The sequence below is a fragment of the Megalops cyprinoides genome, chromosome 17 (assembly GCF_013368585.1).
Source record: "Megalops cyprinoides isolate fMegCyp1 chromosome 17, fMegCyp1.pri, whole genome shotgun sequence".
NCBI classification, from domain to species: Eukaryota; Metazoa; Chordata; class Actinopteri; order Elopiformes; family Megalopidae; genus Megalops; species Megalops cyprinoides.
In genome coordinates this window covers 8,350,494-8,363,569 of record NC_050599.1, presented here as the reverse complement: position 1 = coordinate 8,363,569, position 13,076 = coordinate 8,350,494, and the positions used below count along the sequence as shown (strand labels likewise).

Genomic DNA, 13,076 nt, shown 5'->3' with positions numbered 1-13,076 from the left:
GTCACTTTCAAGCGTGGTGCTCCGTGACTGCAGTAGTTGTTCTTTCCCCGTTGTTATGTTGTGCCAGTATGATTGTAGAATTAGGCATGCTGTTTTTTTTCCTAATGCGGGCAGTTTACTCGTGTCCTGCCTTATGTTGACATGTACATCCTGAGCTCTCCATCGCCCGTCGCTTTGTCCTCCGACACTGCTTGTGCTTAGTATGACACCCCCCCCCCCCCCCAAACAAACACACAGTTTCCTGGCAGAATATAACCAATAACCTCCTTTTTTGCCGGATGCATGACCATAAAACAAGTGTTCATAAAGCCGTACAGAGTCAGGCCTGTAAAATGGTCATAGTAAACAAAAGGGTTGGTGCAAAAACAAGCAAAACCTCAAATATCCGAAGAAATCAAATAACATTGCGCAGATCGGGGTTTCGCATTGAACGTGTCACTGTTGCCTTTTTTTTTTTTGCTTTTTATAATTTAACCGCAACATTACGGATCCCACCTGCGGCCAAGTCCCTGTGCACAAAGGAGGGTATTCCCCTATTTGGTTGACATAATGATGACACTTCATTAATCTCTGGGAGGTGTTTTGGAGAAAACAGATGGTGCGACAGTTCTTTAAGGGGTATTGCTTTTCTAAGTAGAAAGCTTAAGGTGTTACAGCATAAAGCACTTGCGGTAAATAATAGTCGCACTAAAATGGGTCTGTCCATAGCGAATAGTGGGTATTGCAACCATATAAGTGCAGTGAATTTCGTTCTTTGCTTTGATGTTCATCACAAAAAAAAACCATTCTGGATTACAGACTCAAACCACGTAATCGACATGAAATATGACAAAGATCAGGAAGGTTGCATGTATTCAGTCGAATTAAGTCATTGCTCACCAATTCAATTTTCGCAGGTTTTTTCTTCGCACGCAAACGACGATGAATACTGCAGCCCAGCATGCGAAATTTAAGCAAAAAAAGGAAACCACATATCTCACACAGCCATGAACAAACTCATTAGACAAACGAGAAGAGCTAAAAAAAAAACAGCATGAAAGACCGCAACCTCAACAGACACGCGTAGAGCACTAGTGGCAAGCTTCTCTTCGCCGAGTCACGTGGTGTTTAAATTGCGCTTCACAACACACCATATCTCTAAACAAACTTTTAATAGCTAAACTGTATTGCTTCGACTTGCTCCGCACAAATGTCCGCATTTTGTTGTCACAGTCATTCAGTTTCTTTTACTGTTGACTACATTACTGTAGCCTACTTCAGCATGGTTCATACCATCGGAGCCTGTCCGGTTGGAGGTGGCTGGACGTATACATATGGCCTGATAAAGATGCCTGAACAAGCCTCCAGGAAAGGATAACCAGCCTCTGACACACTGGAACCGGATGCGTTCTTCCCTCCTCGTGCACAGTGTTGCGCATTGGTTGTCCTTGCCGCTGGCTTCCTAACTGACACTTCATCGCTTTTATCATGACTGTCATGACTTCCAGTGCCACAGTTTTTTTCTCTCGTTTTGCTGAAGGGACATGTGAATTGTAGGCACTATTGGTCTCAACTCGTACGTCTAAGATTTTATTTGACAGGCGAAATCTACAAACGCATAAGACTGTTGCCCTGGATAGGTCAATCCAGGGACCAGCTTGGGTTTAAAGTGATTGGAAATGCCTGCTTTACCGTTAAGCAATTGAAGCATCATTCTATCAGAATAGCTTGTGTCCCATCTGCTCAGTTTTTGGATCTATTCTGGCCCATCATCTACTTTAATTTATTAAATCGGTGGAATTAAAATGCATTGGAACAAGAGATCCCGCACATGGTAATGGAACTAATGCTCTGCATCAGAGTAATAGCATCAGTTTCTCATTTCTGTCGCAATGTTGCTGCTCATTCCCCAGGTAGCTACCTTCTTAAAGGGCTACTATAAGTGGCCAGATGTACAAAAGAAAGTTCCATTCAATGAAGACTGATACAGTACTGCGCTACACGGTAGCTTTACATAGTGAAACATATTTAATGTTTAAATGCCAACGAAATCAGACTCCAGAAAGCTATAGTTGGTCGAACTATAGATTCATACAACTAACACTTGCTGGTGCTACACTCCATACATAATTTTTTCTTTTGCATATGGGTCTATTTATATGACCGCGTCCTTTACGTCTATCAGTTGTTCGCGTTCTCGCTTTTCATTGGCTTGATATATGTCACTCTATAAACAATCCGTCACAATATTCGTCGGGGGAGAGCCTAATCTCAGTTGAATTCCATTGGCTAAAACAGTTGTGGGCTGATCGCCGAGACTCTTTAGGTTCTGGTTGGACAATGCACCTGCCTATCATCTCTGCATCAAATAACAAAGAACGGCGAGTCGGCATAAACAGCCTGGTCGCTGTTGTTATTCCGCTGGGGGAGCCTACGACGGTATGTCGTAGACTGTATGGATTTTTTTTTAGCTAATTAAATTATTGAAAGAAAAAAGTTGAACTTCAGCTGGAAGCATTGTCCAAAAAGACGCATATTTAGAAGACTTTGACTTCCCTTGCGTTTTTTTGAGTGAGCGGATGTGTTTGAAAATGTTTCCGTTGGTATTGTGGTTGTTCAGATAGTTTGAGATTTCCAGAGGCTGGTCTGTGCTACATCTTGCCAAAAATACAGTGCTCAGGAGGAAGAGACGCGAAATGAGGTTCTGCATGCATTTTAGAAGACACCATGGTTTTCAACATCAGAGCCCGATATAAAATGTGATTCTTTTTAAACCATTTTTTTTCCTAATTTACGGATTTCCCCCTGATTGGAATATTTCGTCATTTTGTCTTTTTTTTCGAAAGTGTAGACTAGGTAGTTAGCCAGCTAACTTAAGTTAACTTTGGCAACCTGTAGATTTCCCAGCAGGGCACGTTGTTGGTGCTGGCTAATGATCCAGTTTGCCCTTTTCACAGTCTGGATTTTATTACTTTCGAAAATAAAGGCCAGCAGCAAAAAGCAGTCACTAGGTTTGCTAGTTTGCTAAGATTCCGAACACTTAAGTGAGCTTTGAGGAGGTAAATCGTATGACCCAGACTGTTGGTTGAAATTGACAATCGTGGATTGCACAGTAATTGTGGCGAGTAAGATCTCCGAATAGTTTTGCTGTCACATTTGAACTTATAGTCGACTTTTTTGATGTGCCGAAAAATATAGCTAGCTAGCTAGCTAACGAAGTGTCACCCTAAGCCTGAAGCGAGTGGATGTGTTAGCCGACTGAAAACGTTTTTCCAGTAATTGCATCAAAATGTCGGCTATCTCTGCATCGGAGAAAGTGGACGGGTTCACGCGAAAATCTATGAGAAAGGCCCAGAAACAGAAAAGGTCGCAAGGATCGTCTCAGTTTCGAAGCCAGAGCTCCACCGTCGAGCTTTCGCCGCTGCCGCAGCTCAAAGGTAAGGAGATAAAAGGCGTCCGAAATAGGCTTCGTTCCCGTGTTGTAATAGCGGTGGCGTGGCCAGTTACATCGTTGGTAGCTTGCAAACACACGACCAGAGACGAAAGGACACTTATGGAGTTGACCAAATCGATGGTTGCATTGCAGTGACATTTAAACATTACTGAAATGGTCTATCTGTGCAGCGACCTGATTAGGTATGTGTCGTTTAAAGAGTAACATACAGTCTTGAAGTTGTGGGTAAATACTAGCACACTCAGGGAGCAAGTGCAAAACGGCACGAAATCCATATTCTACAAGGCATCGAGTGGCACGGAATTGGGCATGCAATCATTTTTTGACACTTGCATCTAAGACAACTTGTTTGACAAATAAAAATATGAATCCCGATATGTCTCCATCGGCTTCGCTTTGGACTTGGCTGAATGTTTTTTTGGGGGGTTAGAGTCGTTCGATCGCTTCTGTGGGAGACATAATAATTAAAATGATTTTTTAAATTGAAGAGAACTTTCAGTCATCCTAAATGTTTTGTGTTAAGCGCAAGTAGTGTGCCTAACTAGATGGGTTATCAAAACTGATCTTGCGTCCGCTGTGACCCCCGCATCTTTCAGCTGGTTTGACGAACGATCCGAGCCCAAATATGAAAGCAATGGTGTATGACAAAGTAATGGTGTGAATATATAGCCGTGTGCCATATTGCGATAGGGGTAACTGTTGTTGAACAGTTTTGCACACATGCAGACAGATGTACCCTTTTTTTAACCACCTCTGAGGCTTTTCGTTATGCTCGCTACTGGAACACCCTAAAGCATTTTCCTCGCAACTGCTTTTGAAGCACGCGCACTCTTTTACGTAATAGAGGGCTGAGGTGCGAATTTCACATTGCGCTAAATTAATGATCGGAAAATATCGGAGGGTGAGAGCATTCAGACGGAAGATACTGAGTTGTCAATGCTGGCATGTCATGTCGGCAAAATTACATAAAGGGAACTGGCCAGCATGCAGGTAGCTATTTTGATCTGCTAAATCGAATGGTGACACTGAGATGGAATTTCCTGGTCTGTGTTATGGCCTTGCCGATTCGTTTTGATAAGTCGTATGGATATGGAGATAGACTCCTGGTTATGATTTGTGTGCTTGAGAAAATGACAGTGTTGGTGTTTAGAAGGCAACAAAATCATATTCGTTTTCCACCTACAATCAACACTCAGTCCGTCATACAGTTAAATAAAATAGTATTTTTAAAGATAGGCATAGTTGCATATTTTCACATATTGTCAGAGTAGGGGCCAGGGACATAGTGCCTCATTCTTATTACAACGCCTAAACTGCGGGAGCTGGTAGAGGTGAAGAGTGACCTGAGATGACTCGAGTGTGGTGGTCACTGCATCTGAATTGCTGATGTTGTGATTTAAGGGAAACACAGTAGCTTTCTAAAAATGGTTCAGGGTCATCCTCTTTCTGCAGAATGTTTTGCACCAGTAACACTTGTTTTATTACATGACAGATGAATTATGCTACCTTGCTTCATTTTATCAGTGCTGTTGACTTGAGTTGATATTCCATCCTCAAAATGATTGTATTCAACTGATTTTATGAAATGGATAAATACAAAGATAATCATAAACAAAATAAGTGTAAAGGAAAGTAAATCAATGTCATTAAATTCCAAACTGGCCCTGTTAGCCCCCTTTGTCAAAACTGACTCAAACATTCTCAGAACCTTGTTTAAAAGGATAACATTCCAATTATTTGAAAAGTTTGAAGCAATTTGTAACTGACCATTGAAAGTCCACTGGGCAACATCCTGTGTGGGGTCATGTAAGTTAAAGAATGCACGCAGTTTCAGAAAATGCCTATTGCAGTTGAGTTTTCAAGCATGCAGAAAACACCACTGAACCTGTTTTGGAAAGTGCAAGATGTTCAAGAGCTTGCAGTGAAATAAGAGCAATATATAAGAGTGAGAGAACTGATTTCCATATGAGAAGAAAGAAACAGAGGTAAATGCCTGAGTATAGCCACTAGCTGCATACAAGGTAGATGTTTTGGTCACAAGACTGCTGTCAGCAACGGCATGTGTGCTGAGATGTGTTTAATGTGTTTTCCTGAGGGATCCGTTTTTTTTGTTTCTTAATGAAGGATTCATACTTGCACCGCAGCAGAATTCCGAATTCTCCACGTAAGACAATACCTCCACTGCTAGTGTGTTCATGTGTTTGTGTTTGTTTTGTGAGCTATGGTTTACTGCACTATTTACTTCACCGGTCTTTGCTTGAATTCTGGAGTAATGGCCTACATGTGGGCTCTTGAACCTCATTTGGTATCTCCAGAGGCAAGACATACATAGCTACAACATGGGTTGTGTGTTATTTTTCCACACGGACGGCAGTGTAACATGGTGGTAAGACACAGGGCTTGTAACTGAAAGGTTGCCGGTTCGATTTCCCGCTGGGGCACTGCCATTGTACCCTTGGGCAAGGTACTCAACCCAGAATTTCCTCAGTAAATATCCAGCTGTGTGAATGGGTTATCTGTGAAATTGTAGTCTTTAAGTCGCTCTGGATAAGAGCATCAGCCAGATGACAGTAATGTAATGTAACTTGCTTTTCTGAGTTATTCAACAGAACTGAAACTCATTTATAAGGATAGCAGTGGTAAAAATGATGATGTTTCTAATGTGCAGCAGTGAGGCATAGTGGTAAGGAGCAGGGCTCAAAAAAAGGTCTGTGGTTTGATTCCCCACAGGGCCACTGTTGTTGTACCCTTGGGAGAGGTAGTTAACCCAGAATTGCCTCACTAAATATACAGCTGTTATAAATGGGTAAAACTGGAAGTTGCTCTGGATAAGAGCGTCTGCCAAATGACAACAATGTTATGTAATTTTTCTAGTGTTGAGAGTTGCCACTGTGCGTTGGCCTGTATGTTGATTAGACATCATAGAACAATTTTTGTTTACAACAGTACTTAAAGCTCTTTATGGGAAATAAAACAAATTTTGTGTTAATAGAAACACGCTGTGTGTCAGTAAAGTCAGGTTTTTCAAGGTCAAACTCTTATCGAAGTTACAGATGTTTTAGATGCACAGTAATCCAGATCTAATCCTGCTGACATTTTGCCAAAATGAGTGCAGACGATGCAATTCAACCTTTTTTTTTTCCTTATGTATTCTATTTCTGTGGAGAGGTTTGTAAGTGTAGATATCCTTGCATGCATTATGATCCGTCTAACACCTTAGAAGAATCTAGCTATCATCTTTTACCTCCTGGTTTCCTGATGTGATGTAATGACCTCCATGCCTTGCCTCCTTTTTTGAAGCAGTTTTATTTACTGGTTGGTGCTGACGTGTTCTGTTAGTTTTGATAAAGATGGTGCTGTTTACAGCTGGGATTTAGGGAGAATGTGAATGTCCTGAAACATCAAAATATGAAATCAAACTCTTCCATTTTAATAGTCATAGAAAACACACACTTTGTTTCCATGGTTGTGGCACAAACAGGCTAAATTATTGCATGTAAGACAATTGTGTTGGTTTCAATTAAAAATAGTTGTCTCTGCAAAATGAGTGACGGTGGCTATTTCTGTCACTACCAGTAAACCGAGCAAATGTTGAAAAAAATCAAAGTGGCTCTCATTTAAAACTCAGAAACAGGCAGGCAATGTTTTACATCTTGAGCGTATATTACCTAGATTTACCGACCCTTTTTTCAGGCAAGCGAAAGCAGAGAGAGTTGTAGTAAGATGATGACCTCCTTTGTCAGCACGGCACTGTGGAAGGTCAGGTACACTGCTGTTATCTGATGGGCGCACGTGCCAACTTGTTATCCCACATGAATACAGGGCCTGACCAACTCGTGCTGAAAGTGAGGAGACTGCACGATAAGCAGCACCAAACCCTATCAGGATTCAACCAGAGGAGCCCAGAGTCATTACCGTTTAATCCACAGTGAATCATTTCTGCCCCAAGGGACTGGTGGTATAGTCCCAAAACCCAAAAACATGGGTAGGTCATTCATTGCACTGCTTTCTAAAAAGCCAGTCACAAAAAAATGTGACCCAGCACAAAAAGAAATGAGGCGACATACTGGTTAGTAAGGAGATAGTCACTCAGTTCTGAATTGTAATGCAATTTCTTTATCTTTCAGATTCACATTAACATACTTGCTACATAAAAAGTGAATTGATACACAGCACAGTATCAAGTGAATAATTAGGAATGGTCCACAGGCTGTACCACAGGCTGCATTTGTTGGGGGGGGGTCTGGAGATAGGCTGCAGACTTCAGCTCTCTTTTAAGTCACTCTTAAATGTTGAAGTGGAGGTGTTGTAATGCGCAGTATTGCCGTCGAGGTCTCTTTGTGGATGTGGGCTGTTGCAGTACTCTTTGTGTTGTGTGGGGAAACGTGTGCAAGATGTTTTTGTTTGCTTCCAGGTCAGCTTTACCCTGTGTTTGGCAACACAGAGATATCAGTGCTCACACTGTATACAATACTGTGAGCCAGCGCTGCTGACCGAAAGAACGTTTGACCTCATTTAAAACCCACCTGGTATAATCTCACTGTGCAATTCCAATGTGTTCTAGTTCATTTTTGTAAATGTCTGGCATTTTTGCTCTGTATTTATTTTCTTTTAATGCCATGTGCTTAAATGCAATATTGTATTGCTTTACGTTATTCATTTGCTTAACAGATGCACTTATATAGTGTGGCCTGGCTTGCATTTTACACATTAACCATTTCTGCATTTGTATATTTCCTGAAGCAAGTCCGGTTAAACACCTTCTTTCAAAGGTGTCTTAGTTCTGTGAACCAGTAACCTGTCGGTTGTAAGCACTGCTCTTTAAAGTATAACTGCAGATTTAAAAAAAGTATGTGCCGTTTGCCACCTTTACTGTAGTGCAATTGCACATCAAAAAGTCCTCATTTTTTAAGCATGAAAAGCGAGTTAAGTAGAAATTCTTCTGTTGTTTCATGTCCAGCGGCAAGGTATTCAAAGCCTCATACAAACCCCATAATGCATTTTTTTCCCAATGTTGAAGGGGTAATTGTTCATTTCAGATGAAATCCTAAGAAGCAAGAACATCCCTGTTAAAATGTAAATTATTTATTTAGTCCGAGACAGTCATCTAAACATGTTTTTAGAGCTCATATTGAGATTGTAAAAACACTGGCTTGTTGCAAGGAGTCGGAGCTCAAGTACCCACTCACTTCTTGGAGTGGAAAAATGTCCCATGTCGCTGCTTTGTGAGTATAAACTGAGAAAGTAATGGGAGAGGTCTGTGCTCCTGGGAGCATTTCGCTCACGCCATTTGCATGCCAAATGATGTAGGGTGAGGAGAAACATAAAAAAAGTTGTTTTAAGGTTTAGTGTTGCTTAAACTGCCATGCAAGACAGCAACTGTAGAGAGGCCTAGTGATATGACTCAAATATATTGTGTAGAAAAGGATACAGGAGTATGAAAAACATGCAATAAAATGTGATGCTGATATTTTTACTTAAAACACAGAGATGGCTTTGCAGCAAAAGATGAAAGTCCCTAAAGGTTGCTCCTGAGCACAGGAGAAGAGGAATAAACACAACCAAAGAGAAATTATTCGTTTTGGACAGGCAGTCAACTGCATACTGTTTTGGCCTCAAGCCTTTGTCAAAAAAACCACAAAAGTAACCTTCAGTTATTTCAATATTACATTAGGTAACTGAATATAATTTTTGGTTTTGGCTTATGGCCACTGGATATCACTTACGTGCAGTGATATCCAATTGTAAGACAGAGAAACAACCTGAAACGAGTTTTCTTTCTGTCTGTATGACACTTTTTTCCTGCACTGATATTTCAGCAGTGCCCAAGTCTGTGATTACCAGCTGTCTGTACTGAGCAACTGAATCTGTGATCCTCAGCTGTCTGTACTGAGCAACTGAATCTGTGATCCTCAGCTGTCTGTACTGAGGGACAGTGTCTGTGATCCTCAGCTGTCTGTAATGAGAGACAGTGTCTGTGATCCTCAGCTGTCTGTACTGAGAGACAGTGTCTGTGATCCTCAGCTGTCTGTACTGAGCAACTGAATCTGTGATCCTCAGCTGTCTGTACTGAGGGACAGTGTCTTTGATCCTCAGCTGTCTGTGCTGATAAACAAGGGTCAAGAGGTCAAAGGGTGGGGGGTCAGTGCCACAGCTAGCAGTGAGCTGCAGGAGATGGGGAAGAACAAAAGAGGAGAGAAGAAAAGAGAACAGAAAAGAGAAGACAGCTGCAGAAAGAAAGGTGGAGGGTCCCTTTGCTCTTGGCAGCTGCTGAAAATTCGTCCGACAGGTCTGTCAGGTTCCGCTCGTGGGAAAAGCACTTTTTGACAGTCAGGTGGCAGAATCACCGATGATGGATTAGCCTCTCACCTCGGGTTAAGGTGTTGAGGCTTATTTCAGTGAACCACAACTTTCCATTCCATGTCTTTCCATTACTCCCCACAGGTGTGAGAGCAAACATCACGCAAAGAAAATTCACCAGTGTTTGAAAACTCTTGTTGAATCAGTTATGTTGCATTGGCTAATTTCATGTTTCATTTTCAAGGTTTGAAGCCCTCAGATGTGTCATTTAAACGTGACATTTACCTACTTTTTTGCACTAATATAATATACTAGATTATAATAATAGACTAGATTATCAAGTCCTCATTTTATAAATACATTTGTTTTCTGTATATTTATTTATTTTACTTGTTCAGCGCATATTTGTATCCAGACCGATATACAAGGCTAATGGAGCCAGATATAGCCCATAGTTCAGAAAGCAGGACGATGTGAAGTAAGGCATGAAAGGTGTAGCCACAGTGTGTGTAAAACTGGAGTAGTGGGGCTTTCTCCAGGTGCTCTGGACACCCTGTCAGATGGGGCTGTGCACTCGACAGGCTGTTTTGACATGCCTAATTCATGGGCTGGCATCTTGAAATGCCTGTTTGACTGAATTCAGGCTGTGGGCAGCCATGTGGAAGGCTACTTCTCACGGCACGCCCTCTGACCTTTCAGAAAGTTCTCCTGGCTGTAATGATGCAGGGAAAGCGGTGTTTTCACTGAACACACCGGTGATGCGGGTGCGGTGTCGCCTCACCACTTTCTGTGTTTTATAACCTGAAGTGACGCTCTGTTTTAAAATCGCCATTATTTTCCTTAAAAAGTGGCCTTTATTTACACCTTGAGACAGCGTGTGTCCTCTGGGGACATTAACAGATACAGGCCCGTCTTAGTCTTCTCTGAGATTGAATATGATGTTTAGAAAAGTCAACAAGTGCAGTTTCATGTGAAGTGAAATTATAAGGGAAATGACAAAAAACAACTGGAACAGCTATACAAAATAAAAATAAAATTACAGCTGTGTGTGAAAGTTTGAGTTGTTAACACATTTGCTAATGGTCAGACTGAAATGGCGTGTAAGGTAATATTGCATAAGGTGAAGATCATACAGAATGGAGAGATGATGGTGATCTTACTGATAGAGTAATCATGTGCATTTTAAAGACAGTGTGGCATGGCATGGTATTGATGTATATTATAAATTCAGCGCATTGTCACTGTCACTGTAAAAGCTGTTGATTAAGTTCTATAACAGATCCACGGCGGTTCACAGACTCAATGCTCGACCAGGATGGAGCTCTCCTGTCCCGGCCTCCTTAGAGAGCGGCGTGTAAACCGCGGCTTGTGTCACCAGCACTCCCACGATAATTTATTTAACTTGGGCCAGGCTATACCTAGTGGAGCGTTTCAGTTACCATAGATCATCCTGTCCGCAGCCAGTGAGGGGGGTATCCCTCTCCCGCGATGATTAAGTGACATGTGTGCGCGGGGCTGCAGGATATGTTTATGCTGCGCTCCACGTTGCCGAGCGAGAGATCCCGCCCGAGAGGAAGCGGCCTTTGTCGCGGAGTGAGGAAACCTTAGTGACCGACAAAGCGGAGAGGTCGATGCGCATTGTTCAGGCCTGTGCTGTTCAGAGCTCAGCTCGCCCTGCTCATTTCACCTATAAGAGGACCATAGGCCCCTGTTAACTTCCTGAGGAGCCTAAGGATATACTTGTGGGCCTCTCGAGTGCCTTTGACGTAACCTCAGTTTAATGGGCCGGAAATTAAATGTGGCTTGTGCGTGCTACCGTAGGTAGTTGCTTTACGATGTAAAAAGGGGGGGGGGGGGGGGGGGGGCTTTGGCATTGAGCGTGGAAGCAATGTTCCTTTTAATTGATTTAAAGAAAATTGCAAAGTACTGGGAAACACTTGCCATTATTGATCGAATACTCGACAAAGCTTAGACATATAAAAAGCTGCACAAAACTCAATTCATAGCATAAAATTGTTTTCCAGTTGCCAGACGTTGATGTTCTTGTGAAAATGTAATTTCATTGAACAAAGGCAGAACACAGACCGGTATGGATTCAGTTTTCTTAGTGTACCTCGGCACATGGTCAACATATTGTGTGTGACTGGCAATGGAGCAACGGAAACGGTTGGATTGGTTTTATGGGAGAAGACAAATGGCCTTTAGGGAAAGTGTCTCTAAAGGCCTTGCTCCAGCAGGTTTTTACCTGAGTGGAGTCCACTTTGTATATGCCGCACAGTACTACACAAAGGCATATCAGCTGAGTTTGCAGTGTCGTGTTTCACTTTAAGATCATAGTTGTTAGTAACAACACGGCACTTAGTCTTGTAGCATAATGTGACTTATATAACATAAGCTAGTGTTTGTAATTTTCGAGGCTAATTCCTCATGGTGAAAAGCCTTATGTTTGATCAGGGTATACTGGCTCCATTTTAATAGTTTAATGCGACCGTGACTAGCCATGTGTTTGCAGGTTCACCACCTACAAAGCTAGTCCGACTGCATAGCAGTTTTAATGAGGCCACACCTCAGATGCAAAGGGCGATGAAACCACTATTGAAACCTGCAAATGGGAGCTTGTGGCATTTACTCTGAGCTTGTCCCAGCAGAGCAGAGCAAAGCTTGTGCGCCGGAGGGGTCAGCACTCGACTGAAACGGGGGGCTGTCTCTTCGGCATGACTTTGCCTGGTAATTATGAATTAGCCTGAGTGGCTATGGAGAGCGCTGGCTCAAACGAGGCCCGCATTTGCCGGGAGAACACGATGTTACGCTTATGCGGCTCTTCAGGAATGACCCTATTTACTATTAAGGTCATGAATTTCCCTCTGCCCTCTGTGTTACTGTGGAGTCACATGTACGGGGCTCCACACAGATGCCATTGTATGCAACCCTGGAAGAGAGTTAAATAATCCACTCTAAGTACTGTAGTCTGCCTCATATTTTCTTTTTCTTTTTCTTCTTTTTTTAATCCCTTGTAATTGGCTCTCCTGACCTTTTAAATCTAGAGCACTAATGGTTGTTTATGGGACCTTTATGTGTCTTAGGTTTGTGCTTAAAGATGTGTTTTTTACAGGCACGAGGTGTTGGCCCAGGAGTGTTCCTTGAGGGTCATTAACTAAGTAGACACATTCTTGTTTACAAACATCTTTCATGATCACATTTACAAGCATCTTTAATAATGAATTTTCACTACAACACAATTTACAACTAGGGGATCATTTTTCTGTATACCCGATTGATTTTTCACTTTAACTAAATGCAGTACAGCTAGCAGGTCATTTGATTGTCCTCATGCATTTTTGAA

General features: G+C 42.0%; 1 protein-coding gene across 1 annotated transcript in view; it reads left to right on the top strand.

Moving 5' to 3' along the window:
* Nucleotides 1-2,404: 2,404 nt before the first annotated feature.
* ppp2r5a (protein phosphatase 2, regulatory subunit B', alpha isoform) overlaps nt 2,405-13,076 on the top strand; it is a 63,156-nt gene continuing 52,484 nt past the window's right edge. The window contains exon 1 of the mRNA XM_036549574.1: nt 2,405-3,416. Coding sequence (XP_036405467.1) covers nt 3,269-3,416 — 148 coding nt within the window. The 5' untranslated portion in view covers nt 2,405-3,268. The remainder of the gene's footprint in view (nt 3,417-13,076) is intronic.